General features: G+C 42.2%; 1 protein-coding gene across 2 annotated transcripts; it reads right to left on the reverse strand.

The window, feature by feature from the left end:
* Positions 1-4100: 4100 nt before the first annotated feature.
* Positions 4101-22664, reverse strand: LOC129827336 (non-histone chromosomal protein HMG-14A-like). Of its 2 annotated transcripts, none has more exons than XM_055888090.1 (6): positions 22534-22664; positions 21541-21567; positions 21366-21395; positions 17094-17147; positions 14274-14393; positions 4101-4587 (listed from the first exon to the last, which is right to left on the reverse strand). In XM_055888090.1, exons 1-6 carry the CDS (start codon positions 22546-22548, stop codon positions 4540-4542), a joined length of 294 nt encoding a protein of 97 aa, XP_055744065.1. In that variant the 5' UTR covers positions 22549-22664; the 3' UTR covers positions 4101-4539. The 2 variants fall into 2 exon arrangements, with proteins under 2 accessions (XP_055744065.1, XP_055744063.1); XM_055888088.1 differs by having other exon boundaries at positions 21541-21570.
* Positions 22665-22757: the final 93 nt, after the last annotated feature.

The raw sequence follows: 22757 nt of genomic DNA on the forward strand, positions 1-22757 counted from the left end.
CCAAAGAGGGCCACGTCGTGACATTACCGACTCGGTCAGGGAGAGGTCGAAAATGTCAGTTTAGACACTTGCCAGTTGGTCCGCACATGCTTTGAGTACAAGTCCTGGTAATCCATCTGGCCCCGCGGCTTTGTGGATGTTGACATGATTAAAGGTCTTGCTCACATCAGCTACCACACAGTCGTCCGGAACAGCTGGTGCTCTCATGCATGCTTCAGTGTTGCTTGCCTCGAAACAGGCATTTGTGGGCTATACTCTGCCTTGTCTCAGGATGGTAAGTTGGTGGTTGAAGTTATCCCTCTAGTGGTGTGGGGGCTGTGCTTTGGCAAAGTGGGTGGGGTTATATCCTTCCTGTTTGGCCCTGTCCGGGGGTATCATCGGATGGGGCCACAGTGTCTCCTGACCCCTCCTGTCTCAGCCTCCAGTATTTATGCTGCAGTAGTTTATGTGTCGGGGGGCTGGGGTCAGGTTGTTATATCTGGAGTACTTCTCCTGTCTTATCCAGTGTCCTGTGTGAATTTAAGTATGCTCTCTTTAATTCTCTTTCTTTCTCTCTCTCGGAGGAGCTGAGCCCTAGGACCATGCCTCAGGACTACCTGGCATGATGACTCCTTGCTGTCCCCAGTCCACCTGGCCGTGCTGCTGCTCCAGTTTCAACTGTTCTGCCTGCGGCTATGGAACCCTGACCTGTTCACCGGACGTCCTACCTGTCCCAGACCTGTTTTCAACTCTCTAGAGACAGGAGCGGTAGAGATACTCTGAATGATCGGCTATGAAAAGCCAACTGACATTTACTAATGAGGTGCTGACTTGCTGCACCCTCGACAACTACTGTGATTATTATTTGACCATGCTGGTCATTTATGAACATTTGAACATCTTGGCCATGTTCTGTTATAATCTCCACCCGGCACAGCCAGAAGAGGACTGGCCACCCCTCATAGCCTGGTTCCTCTCTAGGTTTCTTCCTAGGTTTTGGCCTTTCTAGGGAGTTTTTCCTAGCCACCGTGCTTCTACACCTGCATTGCTTGCTGTTTGGGGTTTTAGGCTGGGTTTCTGTACAGCACTTTGAGATATCAGCTGATGTACGAAGGGCTGTATAAATACATTTGATAAAAGGCATTTAGCTCATCTGGTAGGATCGCGTCACTGAGCAGCTCGCTTTCCCTTTGTAGTCCGTTTTCAAGCCCTGCCACATCCGACGAGCGTATGGCGGAGTGATTTCTGCATAGCGCATCTTTAAGGGTAGCTTTAGTGTATTTTAACTTCTTCCAGTGGGAAGTAATTGGTCAACTATACTTTCAGAGTAGGTTCACCAACTCTTATTACCTAGTAATTCTATGGTTTCCTCATTCTAACTCACCTGTGTCAGTGTGGGTGCAGGATTTTGTTCCAGCCAAGCAGCCACACAACTAATATATTCCTCATTGATGAACAGGATTTGATGATTAGTTGAATCAGGTGTCATTGCTTGTTTGGCCTGCTGCCACACTAATTCTTAGCCCTCTGCAGAGAAGACTGGCACTGTTCTCACAGCTAGCTGATACAATGCTGACACCTAGTGATCATAAACAAAACTACACTCTTCATAACCAAGACAAAATGGAGCCTGCTCTTCGAACAATCGTTTCCAATGCAATACTTCCTTCAGTTTATTCTTCCTTCCCTCTTTTTATTTATTGAGTCAAAGGTATCACTTGGTAGATTTATCTCAGAGGTAGTCATGATATAAATGTGTTGAGCCTGCGACCCATGCTTTTCTGTGTCTATACATATATATCGTAGAGCATTTTCCCTAAAAGAGCAGCTGCGAGGAGAAATGTGGTTAACATTAACACTGTCGTGGACTAAACAGCATGATCAATAGAGAATCCAGGAGGAGTATTAATGTGTTTCCTGCTGGACTGGTCAGAAGCTAGTTCCACAACAGAACTAAAACAGAACTGCAACAGCCTTCACACATAATAAACACTAAGCATTCAGACCCAACTACACCGGGATGTAATAATGACAACAGCGTTTTGAGGAAACTTGTTTTATTGGATAATTCCAGAACATCAGAGGGACAGACAGGTCAGAGAACTGCTCATCTAAAAAAAAACATGTGTTTAGAAAACCAGCAAGATGGAGAGCTGTCATACACTACTGCTGTGGTCGCCTAGGAGACACGCATGTCACTGTTACAGGGTCGCCCAGGAGACACACGCATGTCACTGTTACAGGGTCGCCTAGGAGACATGCATGTCACTGTTACAGGGTCGCCTAGGAGACACGCATGTCACTGTTACAGGGTCGCCTAGGAGACACGCATGTCACTGTTACAGGGTCGCCTAGGAGACACGCGCATGTCACTGTTACAGGGTCGCCTAGGAGACACGCGCATGTCACTGTTACAGGGTCGCCTAGGAGACACACGCATGTCACTGTTACAGGGTCGCCTAGGAGACACGCGCATGTCACTGTTACAGGGTCGCCTAGGAGACACGCATGTCACTGTTACAGGGTCGCCTAGGAGACACACGCATGTCACTGTTACAGGGTCGCCTAGGAGACACACGCATGTCACTGTTACAGGGTCGCCAAGGAGACACACGCATGTCACTGTTACAGGGTCGCCAAGGAGACACACGCATGTCACTGTTACAGGGTCGCCTAGGAGATACGCATGTCACTGTTACAGGGTCGCCTAGGAGACACGCATGTCACTGTTACATGGTCGCCTAGGAGACACACGCATGTCACTGTTACAGGGTCGCCTAGGAGACACGCATGTCACTGTTACAGGGTCGCCTAGGAGACACGCATGTCACTGTTACAGGGTCGCCTAGGAGACACGCATGTCACTGTTACAGGGTCGCCTAGGAGACACACGCATGTCACTGTTACAGGGTCGCCTAGGAGACACACGCATGTCACTGTTACAGGGTCGCCTAGGAGACACGCGCATGTCACTGTTACAGGGTCGCCTAGGAGACACACGCATGTCACTGTTACAGGGTCGCCTAGGAGACACGCATGTCACTGTTACAGGGTCGCCTAGGAGACACACGCATGTCACTGTTACAGGGTCGCCAAGGAGACACACGCATGTCACTGTTACAGGGTCGCCTAGGAGACACACGCATGTCACTGTTACAGGGTCGCCAAGGAGACACACGCATGTCACTGTTACAGGGTCGCCTAGGAGACACACGCATGTCACTGTTACAGGGTCGCCTAGGAGACACACGCATGTCACTGTTACAGGGTCGCCTAGGAGATACGCATGTCACTGTTACAGGGTCGCCAAGGAGACACACGCATGTCACTGTTACAGGGTCGCCTAGGAGATACGCATGTCACTGTTACAGGGTCGCCTAGGAGACACACGCATGTCACTGTTACAGGGTCGCCTAGGAGACACACGCATGTCACTGTTACAGGGTCGCCTAGGAGACACACGCATGTCACTGTTACAGGGTCGCCTAGGAGACACACGCATGTCACTGTTACAGGGTCGCCTAGGAGACACACGCATGTCACTGTTACAGGGTCGCCTAGGAGACACACGCATGTCACTGTTACAGGGTCGCCTAGGAGACACACGCATGTCACTGTTACAGGGTCGCCTAGGAGACACACGCATGTCACTGTTACAGGGTCGCCTAGGAGACACACGCATGTCACTGTTACAGGGTCGCCTAGGAGACACGCATGTCACTGTTACAGGGTCGCCTAGGAGACACGCGCATGTCACTGTTACAGGGTCGCCTAGGAGACACACGCATGTCACTGTTACAGGGTCGCCTAGGAGACACACGCATGTCACTGTTACAGGGTCGCCTAGGAGACACACGCATGTCACTGTTACAGGGTCGCCTAGGAGACACACGCATGTCACTGTTACAGGGTCGCCTAGGAGACACACGCATGTCACTGTTACAGGGTCGCCTAGGAGACACACGCATGTCACTGTTACAGGGTCGCCTAGGAGACACACGCATGTCACTGTTACAGGGTCGCCTAGGAGACACACGCATGTCAATCTGTCCAGAATGTTTCTCATGATCCTCTTCCTCTTTCTAATTGGACAACACACTTAGAACATGTTTCATGTAAAAACAGGAACATTTAGACAAAGCAAGGGAACGTCAGGGAGAACCGTTAATAAACCAGGACTAAGGTAGAACCCTAGGAGACTGTGGAGGAGGGGGGCACAGGAACACAACTCACTATGGGACGGGACACGCTTTGCTTCCTACACAATCATGAAATGCTGTTGAATTAAAAAAGATTTTAGTGTGTTCCTCTTGCCTACAGACACTTTGTTGATATGACCACTGCAGATCTGTATTGTATCACTCAGCTTTGTTGATATGACCACTGCAGATCTGTATTGTATCACTCAGCTTTGCTTTGTGCTAAAAATCTGTACGGACAGTAGATAGTATACTTATAAAATCACTGATAAAAATATTCCTCTGTTAACAATATGCCTTGGAGGGGGACCACGAACACTGGGGCAGGCTGGGGGGGTGGGGTCAGGGGTCGGCAGTGTTGCTACTCAGACTTGGCTTCCTCCTTCTCCGCCTCGGGAGCATCGTCCATCTGCAGGGTCAAAGGTTAGAGGTCAGTAGAACAACGTGACATTCCTGCTGGTAGTTTCTCCTCCTAAAACAGGGGATCATCTCTGCCATCAAGCTGACCAATGTCTTCTAATGTCCCTTTATGACCAGCCTCATGTCCTCTACAGTTCAGGACGTCTTTCTAGTTCCTCCTACTAGTGTACATAAGCAATAAGGCCCGAGGGGGTGTGATATACGGCCAATATACCACGGCTAAGGGCTGTTCCTACGCACAACGCATCGCGTAGTGCCTGGATACAGCCGTGATATATTGGCCATATGCCACAAACCCCTGAGGTGCCTTACTGCTATTAGAAACTGGTTAGCACCGTAATTAGAGTAAAAGTATATGTTCTCATACCCATGGTATAGGTCTGATATACCACGGATGTCAGCCAATCAGCATTGAAAAGGTCAAAACACTCTGTTTATATAGAAGTGTATAGTATAGTAGTGTATAGTATAGTAGTGTACAGTAATGTATAGTATAGAAGTGTATAGTAATGTATAGTACAGTAATGTATAGTATAGAAGTGTATAGTATAGTAGTGTATAGTATAGTAGCGTATAGTATAGTAGTGTATAGTATAGTAGTGTATAGTAGCGTATAGTATAGTAGTGTATAGTGTAGTAGTGTATGGTATAGTAGTGAACAGTATAGTAGTGTATTGTATAGTATAGTATAGTAGTGTATAGTATAGTATAGTATGGCAGTGTATAGTATAGTAGTGTATAGTATAGTAGTGAACAGTATAGTAATGTATTGTATAGTATAGTATGGCAGTGTATAGTATAGTAGTGTATAGTAGTGTATAGTATAGTAGTGTATAGTATAGTAGTGTATAGTAGTGTATAGTATAGTGGTGTATAGTATAGTAGTGTATAGTATAGTAGTGTATAGTACAGTAGTGTATAGTATAGTCGTGTATAGTATAGTAGTGTATTGTATAGTAATGTATAGTATAGTAGTGTATAGTATAGTATAGTATGGCAGTGTATAGTATAGTAGTGTATAGTATAGTAGTGTATTGTATAGTAATGTATAGTACAGTAGTGTATAGTAATGTATAGTATAGTAATGTATAGTATAGTAGTGTATTGTATAGTAATGTATAGTATAGTAGTGTATAGTATAGTAGTGTATAGTATAGTAGTGTATAGTATAGTCGTGTATAGTATAGTAGTGTATTGTATAGTAATGTATAGTATAGTAGTGTATAGTATAGTAGTGTTTAGTATTGTATAGTACAGTAGTGTATAGTATGGTATATTAGTGTATAGTATAGTAGTGTATAGTATAGTGCATAGTATAGTAGTGTATAGTATAATAGTGTACAGTATATTAGTGTATAGTATAGTAGTGTATAGTATAGTGCATAGTATAGTAGTGTATAGTATAATAGTGTACAGTATAGTAGTGTATAGTACAGTGGTGTATAGTACAGTGGTGTATAGTATAGGACTGTGTAGTATAGTAATGTATAGTAGTATACAGTATAGTAATGTATATAGCATAGCAGTGCATAGTATAGTAGTGTATAGTATAGTATAGTGGTGTATACTATAGTAACGTCTAGTATAGTAATGTATAGTAGTATATAGTATAGTAATGTATATAGTATAGTAGTACATAGTATAGTAATGTAATGTATAGTAGTGTATAGTAGTATATAGTATAGTAGTGCATAGTATCGTAATATAAAGTATAGTAATGTATAGTATAGCAGTGTATAGTATAGCAGTGTATAGTATAGTAGTGTATAGTACAGTAGTGTGTAGTAGTGTATAGTGTAGTGGTGTATGGTATAGTAGTGTATAGTATAGTAGTGTATAGTAGTGTATAGTATAGTAGTGTATAGTATAGTAGTTATAGTATAGTAGTGTGTAGTACAGTAGTGTGTAGTAGTGTATGGTATAGTAGTGTATAGTATAGTGGTGTATGGTGTATAGTAGTGTACAGTATAGTTGTGTATAGTATAGTTGTGTAAAGCATAGTAGTGTACAGTATAGTAGTGTACAGTATATCAGTGTATAGCATAGTAGTGTACAGTATAGTAGTGTATAGTAGTGAAATAGTGTATAGTATAGTCGTATATAGTATAGTGGTGTATAGTATAGTAGTGTACAGTATAGCAGTGTACAGTATAGCAGTGTACAGTATAGCAGTGTATAGCATAGTAGTGTACAGTATAGTAGTGTATAGTAGTGAAATAGTGTATAGTATAGTAGTGTATTGTGTACAGTAGAGTAATACATAGAGCAGTAGTGTATAGTATATAGTATAGTAGTGCGTAGTACAGTAGTGTACAGTATAGTAGTGTATAGTATTGTAGTGTACAGTATAGTAGTACATATCATAGTAGTGTATAGTATAGTAGTGTATAGTATAGTGGTGTATAGTATAGTCGTGTATCGTGTAGTGGTGTATAGTATAGTATCGTGTAGTGGTGTATAGTATAGTAGTGTACAGTATAGTAGTGTATATTATAGTAGTGTACAGTATAGTAGCACATATCATAGTAGTGTATAGTATAGTAGTGTACAGTATAGTAGTACATATCATAGTAGTGTATAGTATAGTGGTGTATAGTACAGTAGTGTATCGTGTAGTGGTGTATAGTATAGTCGTGTATCGTGTAGTGGTGTATAGTAGTGTATAGTAGTGTACAGTATAGTAGTGTATAGTGTACAGTAGAGTAATACATAGAGCAGTAGTGTACAGTATAGTAGTGTACAGTATAGTAGTGTATAGTAGTGTACAGTATAGTATAGTAGTGTATAGTAGTGTACAGTATAGTAGTGTATAGTGTACAGTAGAGTAATACATAGAGCAGTAGTGTATAGTATAGTAGTATATAGTACAGTAGTGTACAGTATAGTAGTGTATAGTAGTGTACAGTATAGTAGTGTATAGTATAGTGGTGTATAGTAGTGTATAGTGTACAGTAGAGTAATACATAGAGCAGTAGTGTATAGTATATAGTATAGTAGTGTATAGTATAGTAGTGTACAGTATAGTAGTGTATAGTGTACAGTAGAGTAATACATAGAGCAGTAGTGTATAGTATATAGTATAGTCGTATATAGTACAGTATAGTAATGTATAGTGTACAGTAGAGTAATACAGAGCAGTAGTTTATAGTATATAGTATAGTCGTATATAGTACAGTAGTGTACAGTATACAGCACCAGTCAAACGTTGACACACCTACTCATTCCAGGGTTTCTATATTTGTATTATTTTCTACATTGTAGAATAATAGTGAAGACATCAAAACTATGAAATAACACATGAAATCATGTCGTAAACCCCCAGAAACATGTGATATTTGAGATTGTTCCAAGTAGCCCCCCGTTAACCTTGATGCCAGCTCTGCAGTCTGGAAGGCATTTGAATTAACAGGTGTGTCTTGTTCAAAGTTCATTTGTGGATCGTTTCCCTTCCTGATGTGTTTGAGCCAATCAGCATGGAACACCGTTTAGCGTCGTTACACGGCAAATAAGCTTTTCATTTGACACGTCCCAATAACACTAGTATTTTCTAGAATGTTGTGTGCTTAACGTTACAATCACTGAAAACGGGGAAAACGTCCTGGTGAGCATTTGAAAGGCTAATATCTTTGATACAGATGTTATCAGCAACTTCTGAGGTAATTAGCTAGCTTTAGCTTGGTAGCTAGCTAGCACCAATACAACCAGCCTGAAAACAATGACCAGTAGAAACCGCAGTCATTTTCATTATTCTTAACAATGATTTAGGAATCCGTGTGAGTAAGTATTAGCTAGGTAGACACTTGTTGTTCGCCTATTGAAATAACTAGCTAACCAGCTACTTAATCCTGTTGCCCAAAACGAACGTTATAAACGGCCAGCTAGCTTCATCTGGCTACAACGGCTTTACCGCACTGGGTTATGTGTTGTGAAGCGAGCCACAATAAGGAATAGCCACAATAGTAGACTTTGCTGTTCGCCTTCAAAATAAAAGTTTATCTTTGAAAGTGATGCAGAAGGTTACAATTAGTGGAATCGTGCCATATTTATACTAGATCATGTTAAACAAGGTTGGTGTTGGAATGTGGAGCAATGAAATGGGGTATCAGTCTACTCGGTGACACCCACAGAACACAATTGTGAAGAGTTTACGCAAATATTAGCGTCATAGCTCTTATTGCGGGACTTTGACTGTGGGAAATCCCCTCCGCAGTCAGACTATTGTGCGTATTGACATTGGTACCGCCTTACCTAACGATTGGGGATGATCAATGAAATGGGGTATCAGTCTACTCTGTACCCAGGTGGTTATTTTCCCCAAAGACCTCCTCAAGCGTTATCAGGCTCCAAAACATCCAGGTTGTATTGTTTTTCTCCTGGAAGAGTGTTCGATACACTTAGTGGGTTGACTGATACAACAAACGTGGCTCAATTCACAGTGGTTTCAGAGTCCCTCAACAAGAGCTACGACGCTAATGTTCTCTGGGTGTCACTGAGTAGACTGATACCCCATGTCATTGATCCACAATCCAAACGTAAGGCTGTACAGTGAAATAAAGATGACCCCTATGCCATTCTAAACTATAATACATCCAGTGTGATTTCAACAGATTTGTCAAATTATTGTCTTTTGTTGAATTTATATAAGAACATTCCCAACCTCGTTTAGCATCATCTATTCCATTATGTCATGATTCCACTATTTGTATTATTTGCATAACTTTCATTGAGAGACGTTTATCTTGAAATTAAACCGCAAATCGCACTATTGTGGGTAATCCGTATCGTGGCTAGCTTCACATTAGGTGGGTCTGACCACCATTAGTCCAATAAGAACTGTCTTATAAATGAGGTGTATTTTGGATGATGACACTTAGCTAGCTAACTACAGATTGTCGTTTTGCTATGTTTTTGGGGAAGAATATTGTTTGCATCCATCAGCTAGCTAGCTTTTAATACCCAGCACTGTCCAGAGCTTGGGGAAATGTGTCTGCGATCGTGCGGCAGCGGAAGGTGCGCAAGACAAATCTTTACTAGCATCATAGCATACTTTACTAGCATCATAGCATACTTTACTAGCATCATAGCATACTTTGCTAGCATCATAGCATACTTTACTAGCATCATAGCATACTTTACTAGCATCATACTTTACTAGCATCATAGCATACTTTACTAGCATCATTGCATACTTTACTAGCATCATTGCATACTTTACTAGCATCATAGCATACTTTACTAGCATCATAGCATACTTTACTAGCATCATAGCATACTTTACTAGCATCATAGCATACTTTACTAGCATCACAACATACTTTACTAGCATCATAGCACACTTTACTAGCATCATAGCACACTTTACTAGCATCATAGCATACTTTACTAGCATCATAGCATACTTTACTAGCATCATAGCATACTTTACTAGCATCATAGCATACGTATTGGTGAATCATTGTGACATATGAAATACGAGTGTAATCAATGTGTAATAACTACGTCAAAAATGTATGAACACGTTCAATTATTGTGACGTGTAGTCATATCAGGTCCTGATTGGTCAACAAGCTTATTTGACACGTCAAATAGTGTTATTTGAAGTGTATATTTTTTGACATGCTAAGACCCAAACGGTGTTAGATAAATCATTTGTGTTGTGACAAGGTAGCGGTGGTATGCAGAAGATATCTGGTAAAATATCAAGTCCATCTTATGGCAAGAACAGCTCAAATAAGCAAAGAGAAACGACAGTCCATCATTACTTTAAGACGGGGTGGGCAAACTTTTTGGCTTGAGGGCCACATCGGGATTTTGAAAGTTAACGGAAGGGACGCATTTTTTAGGGGACCAATTGTTTGTTAATATCAATATGCGGGGGCCTCCCGAGTGGTGCAGTGGTTTAAGGCACTACATCGCAGTGCTTGAGGCGTCACTACAGACCCGGGTTTCATCTCAGGCTGTGTCACAGCTAGCCGTGACTGGGAGACCCATGAGGCGGCGAAAACTTGGCCTAACGTTGTCCGGGTTAGGCAGGCCGAGATTTCCTTGTCCCATCGAACTCTAGCTCCTACTGTGGTGGGCCGGGCGCATGCACACTGACACGGTCGCCAGGTGTACGGTGTTTCCTCCGACACATTGGTGCGGCTGGCTTTCGGGTTAAGCGGGCATTGTGTCAAGAAGCAGTGCGGCTGGGTAGTGTTTCGGAGGACGCATGGCTCTCGACCTTCGCCTCTCCCGAGTCCGTACGGGAGTTGCAGCAATGGGACAAGACTAACTACCAATTGGATACCATGAAAAATAAATGTTTTAAGTCTCGCGGGCCGGATTGAAGTGCCCGGTGGGACGTTCTTTGCTTTAAGACATGAAGGTCAGTCAATCCGGAAAATTTCAGAAACTTGAAAGTTTCTTCAGGTGCAGTAGCAAAAACCATCAAGCACTATGATGAAACTGGCTCTCATGAGGACCGCCACAGGAAAGGAAGACCCAGAGTTACCTCTGCTGCAGAGGATAAGTCCATTAGAGTTACCTGCACCTCAGATTGCAGCCCAAATAAATGCTACAGAGTTCAAGTAACAGACACATCTCAACATCAACTGTTCAGAGGAGACTGTGAATCAGGCCTTCATGGTCGAATTGCTGCGAAGAAACCACTACTAAAGGACACCAATAATAAGAAGAGACTTGCTTGGGCCAAGAAACACGATCAATGGACATTAGACCGGTGGAAATCTGTCCTTTGGTCTGATGAGTCCAAATTTGAGATTTTTGGTTCCAACTGCCGTGTCTTTGTGAGACGCAGAGTAGGTGAATGGATGATCTCTACATGTGTGGTTCCCACCGTGAAGCATGGAGGAGGAGGTGTGATGGCATAGGAGTGCTTTGCTGGTGACACTGTCTGTGATTTATTTAGAATTCAAGGCACACTTAACCAGCATGGCTACCACAGCATTCTGCAGCGATACGCCGTCCCATCTGGTTTGTGCTTAGTCCCACTATCATTTGTTTTTCAACAGGACAATGACCCAACACACCTCCGGGCTATTTGACCAAGAAGGAGAGTGATGGAGTGCTGCATTACATGACCTGGCCTCCACAGTCACCCAACCTCAACCCAAATGCGATGGTTTGCGATGAGTTGGACCACAGAAGGTGGCTACTTAGAAGAATCTAAAATCTATTTTGATTTGTTGAAAACTTTTTGGATTACTACATTATTCCATGTGTCATTTCATAGTTTTGAGGTCTTCGGTATGATTCTACAATGTAGAAAATAAAACAAATAAAGAAAAACCCTTGAATGAGTAGGTGTCCAAACTTTAGTACAGTGGTGTACAGTACAGTATGGTAGTGTACAGTATATAGTACAGTGGTGTACAGTACAGTATGGTAGTGTATAGTATATAGTATAGTAGTGTACAGTACAGTAGTGTATAGTATAGTAGTGTATAGTACAGTAGTGTACAGTATAGTAGTGTATAGTATAGTAGTGTACAGTAGTGTATAGTATAGTAGTGTACAGTATATAGTATAGTAGTGTATAGTAGTGTACAGTATATAGTACAGTAGTGTACAGTACAGTATAGTAGTGTACAGTACAGTAGTGTACAATATAGTAGTGTACAGTATAGTAGTGTACAGTATAGTAGTGTACAGTATAGTAGTGTACAGTACAGTAGTGTATAGTATATAGTATAGTAGTGTACAGTACAGTAGTGTATAGTACAGTAGTGTACAGTATAGTAGTGTATAGTATAGTAGTGTACAGTAGTGTATAGTAGTGTATAGTATAGTAGTGTATAGTAGTGTACAGTATATAGTACAGTGGTGTACAGTACAGTATGGCAGTGTATAGTATATAGTATAGTAGTGTACAGTACAGTAGTGTATAGTATAGTAGTGTATAGTACAGTAGTGTACAGTATAGTAGTGTATAGTATAGTAGTGTACAGTAGTGTATAGTATAGTAGTGTACAGTATATAGTATAGTAGTGTATAGTAGTGTATAGTATAGTAGTGTATAGTAGTGTACAGTATATAGTACAGTAGTGTACAGTACAGTATAGTAGTGTACAGTACAGTAGTGTACAATATAGTAGTGTACAGTATAGTAGTGTATAGTATAGTAGTGTACAGTATAGTAGTGTACAGTATAGTAGTGTACAGTACAGTAGTGTATAGTATATAGTATAGTAGTGTACAGTACAGTAGTGTATAGTATAGTAGTGTATAGTACAGTAGTGTACAGTATAGTAGTGTATAGTATAGTAGTGTACAGTAGTGTATAGTAGTGTATAGTAGTGTATAGTATAGTAGTGTATAGTAGTGTACAGTATAGTAGTGTACAGTATATAGTATAGTAGTGTACAGTACAGTAGTGTACAGTACAGTAGTGTACAGTACAGTAGTGTACAGTACAGTAGTGTATAGTATATAGTATAGTAGTGTACAGTACAGTAGTGTATAGTACAGTAGTGTATAGTACAGTAGTGTACAGTATAGTAGTGTACAGTATAGTAGTGTACAGTACAGTAGTGTATAGTATATAGTATAGTAGTGTACAGTACAGTAGTGTATAGTATAGTAGTGTATAGTATAGTAGTGTATAGTAGTGTACAGTATAGTAGTGTACAGTATATAGTACAGTAGTGTACAGTACAGTAGTGTACAGTACAGTATAGTAGTGTACAGTATAGTAGTGTACAGTATAGTAGTGTACAGTATAGTAGTGTACAGTATATAGTACAGTAGTGTACAGTATATAGTACAGTAGTGTACAGTACAGTAGTGTACAGTATAGTAGTGTACAGTATAGTAGTGTACAGTATATAGTACAGTAGTGTACAGTATATAGTACAGTAGTGTACAGTATATAGTACAGTAGTGTACAGTATATAGTACAGTAGTGTACAGTATAGTAGTGTACAGTATATAGTATAGTAGTGTACAGTATATAGTACAGTAGTGTACAATATATAGTATAGTAGTGTACAGTATAGTATAGTAGTGTACAGTATATAGTACAGTAGTGTACAGTATATAGTACAGTAGTGTACAGTACAGTAGTGTACAGTATATAGTACAGTAGTGTACAGTATAGTAGTGTACAGTATATAGTACAGTAGTGTACAGTATAGTAGTGTACAGTATATAGTATAGTAGTATACAGTATAGTACAGTAGTGTACAGTATATAGTACAGTAGTGTACAGTATATAGTACAGTATATAGTACAGTAGTGTACAGTATAGTAGTGTACAGTATATAGTACAGTAGTGTACAGTATAGTAGTGTACAGTATATAGTACAGTATAGTAGTGTACAGTATAGTAGTGTACAGTATATAGTACAGTAGTGTACAGTATAGTAGTGTACAGTATATAGTACAGTAGTATACAGTACAGTATAGTAGTGTACAGTATAGTAGTGTACAGTTTAGTAGTGTACAGTATAGTAGTGTACAGTATAGTAGTGTACAGTATATAGTACAGTATAGTAGTGTACAGTATAGTAGTGTACAGTATAGTAGTGTACAGTATATAGTACAGTATAGTAGTGTACAGTATATAGTACAGTAGTGTACAGTATATAGTACAGTATATAGTACAGTAGTGTACAGTATATAGTACAGTAGTGTACAGTATAGTATAGTAGTGTACAGTATAGTTATGTATATTACCTGGTTGGTCTTGGCGTCTCCGTTCTCAGAGTGGTTCTCCTCAGCGGCGTCTGCGTTCTCCTTCGCTGCTGCCTTCTTAGTTTTCTTCTCCTCCTTCTTGTCGTTCACAGCCTTCTCTTTCTGGATGGGGGGGATGACAGACATTATCCTTAACGTTATCCTCATCTATACTGGGCTCCCGAGTGGCACAGCGGTCTAAGGTACTGTATCTCAGTGCTTGAGGTGTCACTACAGACCCTGGTTCGATTCTAGGCTGTATCACAACTGGCCGTGATTGGGAGTCCCATAGGGCGGCGCGTAATTGATCCAGCGTTGTCCGGGTTTGGCCGGGGTAGGTCGTCATTGTAAATAAGAAATTGTTCTTAACTCACTTGCCTAGTTAAACAAAGGTTACACTTAAAAATGTGAAAAAGATATACTATATGCCTGCTCTTTCTAGAGAGTGGGTTTATAGTTGTCTTTTTTGTGATGCTTCTGGGGTTTGTAGTTCTGTAATGTGATTGCTCTGGGGTTTGTAGTTCTGTAATGTGATTGATAAAAAATATAAACACAACAAGTAAAGTGTTGGTCACATGTTTCATGAGCTAAAATGAAAGATCCTAGAAATGTTCCATAGACACAAAAAGCTTATTTCTCTCAAAACAGCATGATAATTACACAGGTGAGCCTTGTGCTGGTGACAATAAAAGGCCACCTTTTTATTTTGGTCACGCAACAATGCCACAGATGTCTCAAGTTGAGGGAGCGTGCAGACTCCAGGAATGTCCAACAGTTGTTGCCAGAGAATTGAATGAGAATTTCTCTACCATAAGCCGCCTCCAAAGTCACTTTAGAGAATTTGGCAGTACGCCAAACCGGCCTCACAACCGCAGACCACATGTAACCACACCAGCCCAGGACCTCCACATCCGGCTTCTTCACCTGCGGGATCATCTGAGGAGTGGAAGGGGGGTGCTGAGGTGTATTTCTGTCTGTAATAAAGACCTTTTTGGGGGAAAAACTAATTCTGATTGGCTGGGCCTGACTCCCGAGTGGGTGAACCTAGCTCCCAAGTGGGTGGGATTATGCTCTCCCAGGCCCACCCACGGCTGAGCCACTGCCCAGTCATGTGAAATCAATGTCGCTCCTACCAGGTGGCGTGGCGAGAATCTGTCTCCGCACCACGTGCTCTCACACTGGTGTCCCCCAGGGCTCTGTTCTAGGCCCTCTCCTTTTCTCGCTATACACCAAGTCACTTGGCTCCGTCATATCCTCACATGGTCTCTCCTATCATTGCTATGCAGACGACACACAATTAATCTTCTCCTTTCCCCCTTCTGATGACCAGGTGGCGAATCGCATCTCTGCATGTCTGGCAGACATATCAGTGTGGATGACGGATCACCACCTCAAGCTGAACCTCGCCAAGACGGAGCTGCTCTTCCTCCCGGGGAAGGACTGCCCGTTCTATGATCTCGCCATCACGGTTGACAACTCCATTGTGTCCTCCTCCCAGAGCGCTAAGAACCTTGGCGTGATCCTGGACAACACCCTGTCGTTCTCAACTAACATCAAGGCGGTGACCCGTTCCTGTAGGTTCATGCTCTACAACATTCGCAGAGTACGACCCTGCCTCACACAGGAAGCGGCGCAGGTCCTAATCCAGGCACTTGTCATCTCCCGTCTGGATTACTGCAACTCGCTGTTGGCTGGGCTCCCTGCCTGTGTCATTAAACCCCTACAACTCATCCAGAACGCCGCAGCCCGTCTGGTGTTCAACCTTCCCAAGTTCTCTCACGTCACCCCGCTCCTCCGCTCGCTTCCAGTTGAAGCTCGCATCCGCTACAAGACCATGGTGCTTGCCTACGGAGTTGTGAGGGTAACGGCACCTCCGTACCTTCAGGCTCTGATCAGGCCCTACACCCAAACAAAGGCACTGCGTTCATCCACCTCTGGCCTGCTCGCCTCCCTACCACTGAGGAAGTACAGTTCCCGCTCAGCCCAGTCAAAACTGTTCGCTGCTCTGGCACCCCAATGGTGGAACAAACTCCCTCACGACGCCAGGACAGCGGAGTCAATCACCACCTTCCGGAGACACCTGAAACCCCACCTCTTTAAGGAATACCTAGGATAGGATAAAGTAATCCTTCTGACCCCCCCCCCCCCCCCCCCCCCTTAAAAGATTTAGATGCACTATTGTAAAGTGGCTGTTCCACTGGATGTCATAAGGTGAATGCACCAATTTGTAAGTCGCTCTGGATAAGAGCGTCTGCTAAATGACTTAAATGTAAAATAGATTAGGGCATAATTAATTTATTTCAATTGACTGATTTCCTTCTATGAACTGTAACTGTAAAATCTTTTAAATTGTTGCATGTTGTGTTTATATTTTGGTTCAGTCTATTATGTGCAACCCTGGGGTTTGTAGTTCTGTAATGTGATTGCTCTAGCGTTTGTAGTTCTATTATAGTTCTATTATGTGCAACCCTGGGGTTTGTAGTTCTGTAATGTGATTGCTCTAGCGTTTGTAGTTCTATTATGTGCAACCCTGGGGTTTGTAGTTCTGTAATGTGATTGCTCTAGCGTTTGTAGTTCTATTATAGTTCTATTATGTGCAACCCTGGGGTTTGTAGTTCTGTAATGTGATTGCTCTAGCGTTTGTAGTTCTATTATGTGCAACCCTGGGGTTTGTAGTTCTGTTGTGTGATTGCTCTAGCGTTTGTAGTTCTATTATAGTTCTATTATGTGCAACCCTGGGGTTTGTAGTTCTGTTGTGTGATTGCTCTAGCGTTTGTAGTTCTATTATGTGCAACCCTGGGGTTTGTAGTTCTGTTCTCTTACCTTTGCTGGTTTCTCCTTCTTGGCCTTGGGGTCAGTCTTGGCTGGGGCTGGTTTCTGGAGAGAGAACAAACATCAGTCTCATGTGTTCTACAACCACTGATCATTCCTAGTTCTACCGACCAATAGGAACTAGGGCTTCAAATCTACTGACCAATAAGAGCTAGGGCTTCAGATTTACTGACCAATAGGAGCTAGGGCTTCAGATCTACTGACCAATAGGAGCTAGGGCTTCAGATCTACTGACCAATAGGAGCTAGGGGTTCAGATCTACTGACCAATAGGAGCTAGGGCTTCAGGTCTACCGAACAATAGGAGCTAGGGCTTCAGGTCTACCGACCAATAGGAGCTAGGGCTTCAGGTCTACCGACCAATAGGAGCTAGGGCTTCAGATTTACTGACCAATAGGAGCTAGAGCTGCAGATCTACTGACCAATAGGAGCTAGGGGTTCAGATCTACCGACCAATAGGAGCTAGGGCTTCAGGTCTACCGACCAATAGGAGCTAGGGCTTCAGATTTACTGACCAATAGGAGCTAGAGCTTCAGATCTACTGACCAATAGGAGCTAGGGCTTCAGTGGGACTTTACTGAGAGTTATAAACTGGTTCAGAGTTCTGTAACATGTAATACATGTGGAATTAGCTGGTTTATAGATGATAAGCGTAGTGTAGGGTTCATATGGAATACATGTAGAATTAGCAGCCATGTAAAATCAAATTGTATTCGTCATATGCGCCGAATACAACAGACCTTACAGTGAAATGCTTACTTACAAGCCTTTAACCAACAATGCTTTAAGTTAAGAAAAAAATGAAAATAAAAAGTAACAAATAATTCAACAGCAGCAGTAAAATAACAATAGCGAGGCTGTATACAGGGGGTACCGGTACAGAGTCAATGTGCGGGGGTACACGTTAGTGAGGTTAGTTGAGGAAATTGAGTTAATATGTACATGTAGGTAAAGTTAAGGTGATTATGCATGAATTAACAGAGAGTAGCAGCAGCGTAAAAGAGGGGTCTGGGTAGATATTTGATTAGCTGTTCAGGAGTCTTATGGCTTGAAGCTGTTTAGAAGCCTCTTGGAACTAGACTTGGTGCTCCGGTAACGCTTGCCATGCGGTAGCAGAGAGAACAATCTATGACTGGGGTGGACGGAGTCTTTGACAATTTTTAGGGCCTTCCTCTGACACCGCCTGGTATAGAGGTCCTGGATGGCAGGAAGCTTGGCCCCAGTGATGTACTGGACCGTATGCACTACCCTCTGTAGTGCCTTGCAGTCGGAAGCCGAGCAGTTGCCATACCAGGCAGTGATGCAACCAGTCAGGATGCTCTCGATGGTGTAGCTGTAGAACTTTTTGAGAATCTGAGGACCCATGCCAAATCTTTTCAGTCTCCTGATGGGAAATAGGCTTTGTTGTGCCCTCTTCATGACTGTCTTAGTGTGTTTGGACCATGATAGTTTGTTAGTGATGTGGACACCAAGGAACTTGAAGCTCTCAATCTGCTCCACAGCAGCCCCATCGTGGACTCCTTTTCCTGTAGTCTACAATCATCTCCTTTGTCTTGCTCACATTGAGGGAGAAGGTGTCCTTGCACCATACGATCAGGTCTGGTCCCTATAGGCTGTCTCGTCGTTGTCGGTTATCAGGCTACCACTGTTGTGTTATCGGCAAACTTAATGATGGTGTTGGAGTCGTGTTTGGCCACGCAGTCATGAGTGAGCAGGGAGTACAGGAGGGGACTGAGCACTCACCCCTGAGGAGCTCCAGTGTTGAGGATCTGCGTGGCAGATGTGTTGCTACCTACCCTCACCACCTGGGGGCGGCCCGTCAGGAAGTCCAGGATCCAGTTACAGAGGGAGGTGTTTAGTCCCAGGGTCCTTAGCTTATTAATGAGTTTTGAGGTCACTATGGTGTTGAACGTTGAGCTGTAGTCAATGAACAGCATTCTCACGTAGGTGTTCCTCTTGTCCAGGTGTGAAAGGGCAGTGTGGAGAGCAATAGAGATTGCATCATCTGTGGATCTGTTGGTGTAGTATACAAATTGGAGTGGATCTAGTGTTTCTGGGATAATGATGTTGATGTGAGCCATGACCAGCCTTTCAAAGCACTTCATGGCTACAGACGTGAGTCCTATGGGTCGGTAGTCATTTAGGCAGGTTACCTTACTGTTCTTGGGCACAGGGACTATGGTGGTCTGCTTGAAACATGTTGGTATTACAGACTCGGAGAGGGAGAGTTTGAAAATGTCAATGAAGACACTTGCCAGTTGGTCGGCACATGCCCTGAGCACACGTCCTGGTAATCCGCCTGGCCCTGCGGCCTTGTGAATGTTGACCTGTTTAAAACTCTTACATCGGCTGCGGATGTGAGTACGTACGGTCACTGTGGGGGGGGGGGACGTCGTCGATGCACTTATTGATGAAGCCAGTGACTGAGGTGGTGTACTCCTCAATGCTATTGGATGAATCCCGGAACATGTTCCAGTCTGTGCTGCAAAACAGTCCTGTCGTTTAGCATCTGCTTCATCTGACCACTTTTTATTGACTGAGTCACTGGTACTTCCTGTTTTTTTACTTGTCAGCAGGAAGATAGAATTATGATCAGATTTGCCAAACGGAGGGCTTTGTACACGTCTCTGTGTGTGGAGTAAAGGTGGTCCAGAGTTTTCCCCCCTCTGGTTGCACATTTAACATGCTGATAGAAATGAGATAAAACAGATTTAAGTTTCCCTGCATTAAAGTCCCCGGCCAATAGGAGCGCCGCCTCTGGATGAGCCTTTTCCTGTTTGCTTATGGCCGTATACAGATCATAAAGCAGGTCTACAGTGAAAATGTGGTTAAGTGACTGTAGCAGAGATTATAACAGTTTAGTAAAATGGATATTAGCTGGTTGTAGCTGAGTTTGGTTTATATTGATAGATGTTATGAAATTATAAATGTGTAATACCAGGGTGTAGTATAGCATCAGGTTATGAAGGTTATAAGCCAGTACATGGCTTATAGATGCATAATAAGGTATCTATCAGTATAAAATACCCTGGTGTATAGTTATAAAACATGTGTAATACCTTGGTATAGTTATAAAACATGTGTAATACCTTGGTAAAGAGACAATACATGTGTAATTACCTGGTATATATAGAGACAATACATGTGTAATTACCTGGTATATATAGAGACAATACATGTGTAATTACCTGGTATATATAGAGACAACACATGTGTAATTACCTGGTATATATAGAGACAACACATGTGTAATTACCTGGTATATATAGAGACAACACATGTGTAATTACCTGGTATATATAGAGACAATACATGTGTAATTCCCTGGTATATATAGAGACAATACATGTGTAATTATCTGGTAGAGACAACACATGTGTAATTCCCTGGTATATATAGAGACAACACATGTGTAATTCCCTGGTATATATAGAGACAACACATGTGTAATTACCTGGTATATATAGAGACAACACATGTGTAATTACCTGGTATATATAGAGACAATACATGTGTAATTCCCTGGTATATATAGAGACAACACATGTGTAATTACCTGGTATATATAGAGACAATACATGTGTAATTCCCTGGTATATATAGAGACAACACATGTGTAATTACCTGGTATATATAGAGACAACACATGTGTAATTACCTGGTATATATAGAGACAACACATGTGTAATTACCTGGTATATATAGAGACAACACATGTGTAATTACCTGGTATATATAGAGACAACACATGTGTAATTACCTGGCATATATAGAGACAACACATGTGTAATTACCTGGTATATATAGAGACAACACATGTGTAATTACCTGGCATATATAGAGACAACACATGTGTAATTACCTGGCATATATAGAGACAACACATGTGTAATTACCTGGCATATAGAGGCGCCATACAGTAGTGTACAGGTTATATGATGCGTCATAAGGCAGTGTACAGGTTATATGATGCGTCATAAGGTAGTGTATAGGTTATATGATGCGTCATAAGGTAGTGTATAGGTTATATGATGCGTAATAAGGCAGTGTACAGGTTATATGATGCGTCATAAGGCAGTGTATAGGTTATATGATGCGTCATAAGGCAGTGTATAGGTTACATGATGCGTCATAAGGTAGTGTATAGGTTATATGATGCGTCATAAGGCAGTGTACAGGTTATATGATGCGTCATAAGGCATTGTATAGGTTATATGATGCTTCATAAGGTAGTGTATAATGTCTGTATCGTAGCTGGTCTCACCGCTGATAACCGGGCGGATCTCCTCTGGGGCTACAACAGGAAGAGGAAACACGTCACCACAGGAAACACACACACTGTCAGAGATCAACTATGATGAAACTGAGCTGACAATACGAGTTCATTCATTGAATAGTAATTATAGGGGATGAGTGGTAGTCGAGGATCTCGGTCTTACCTCCTCCTTGGTGTCCCCAGCGGCTCCCTGCTGAGGACAAACACAAACAACGACAAATAAATAACTTAGTCACAACAACAACACTTTATTGGCCTTTATAAGAGCAGGCAACGGTCTACGGTGGCTCAAATTACATATTTCTTCACTGTCAGGGAAGACCCCAGATAACTTTTCAATATCAAGAAAAAAGTTAAAATGTTGTAGATAATGTTAAAATAAAGGTGTTTTTAGACCCATTAGACTGAAGTGTAATGTAATATTTGAGTTTTGTTTAAGAGTTGATATGTTTTGGGAGCAGTAAGAGTGAAAGTTAGGCTCCTAAAGTATCTGTGTGTCTTTCTCCATCTCTCTCTTGTCTCTCTGAACTCAGGCCGGATTTGAAAACTCGCGCGGGACGAGATGAGCAAGAGGGAGGAGCAGAGTTACGCCTCCGCAGCGCCGCCCGCCGGTAGAGACACGACACTGCAGACACCTGGGACTATGAACAAAGACAACAAATATACATTTATATCGAAATACGACGACGATTGCATCTTTTAACGATCAGAATTGAAACTAGAGATACGAACGAGAATTCTCGGGGCCATTTTGCGCGGATTGAGGGGGAAATGGCGGTAACTGAAGCGTTTGTGTTCGGTAGGTCGAAGAAGAGAGGAAGACTTGGGCTGCAAAGCATGGCTGCTGGTTGTGCTTTAACTACATGGAGACAGAGAGCGACTTCTGGCTTCCCAAAGGACAGCGACTGCCGGGGGGAAAGCAGCCTTTTAAGCCCACAAGCAATCAGAAAAATATTCATTTAAAACACACAAAAAAATACATATTATTTTTAGAAAATACCCTTAAAATAAATACCGTAAATTCTCAAAAGAAATAGGTTTATAATTAAGTAATCGTTGGAGAAGGGATGGCTCTCTACATTCATTTGCACGCTATCAATAGCTACCTGGTTTTCTTATTTCACAATCCTCTCTAAATAGTCCCCAAACGACGTACCTTTCTCTTGGGCATGTTGTATTCTTGTCGATTCTCTTTGAGATGGAACTATAAAGTGTTTCGCTAGCTAGCTGTTGTGAGTTGGGTGCATGTGAAGCCAAGTGTCTGCTGCTGCGTGGTCCGTGTAGTAAACACACAGGAACAGCCACCAGACTGGCTGAATGGGGGGAGGGGTGCGGCTCAAACACACAGGAACAGCCACCAGACTGGCTGAATGGGGGGAG

Source organism: Salvelinus fontinalis, chromosome 29, assembly GCF_029448725.1.
Source record: "Salvelinus fontinalis isolate EN_2023a chromosome 29, ASM2944872v1, whole genome shotgun sequence".
Taxonomy (NCBI): Eukaryota; Metazoa; Chordata; class Actinopteri; order Salmoniformes; family Salmonidae; genus Salvelinus; species Salvelinus fontinalis.

Coding starts and splice junctions, on each gene's coding strand:
- LOC129827336 (XM_055888088.1), bottom strand. Junction 21,396..21,540: donor CTGGGGACACCAAGGAGGAG/GTAAGACCGAGA, acceptor TTCCTGTTGTAG/CCCCAGAGGAGATCCGCCCG. Junction 17,148..21,365: donor GATCCGCCCGGTTATCAGCG/GTGAGACCAGCT, acceptor TTCTCTCTCCAG/AAACCAGCCCCAGCCAAGAC.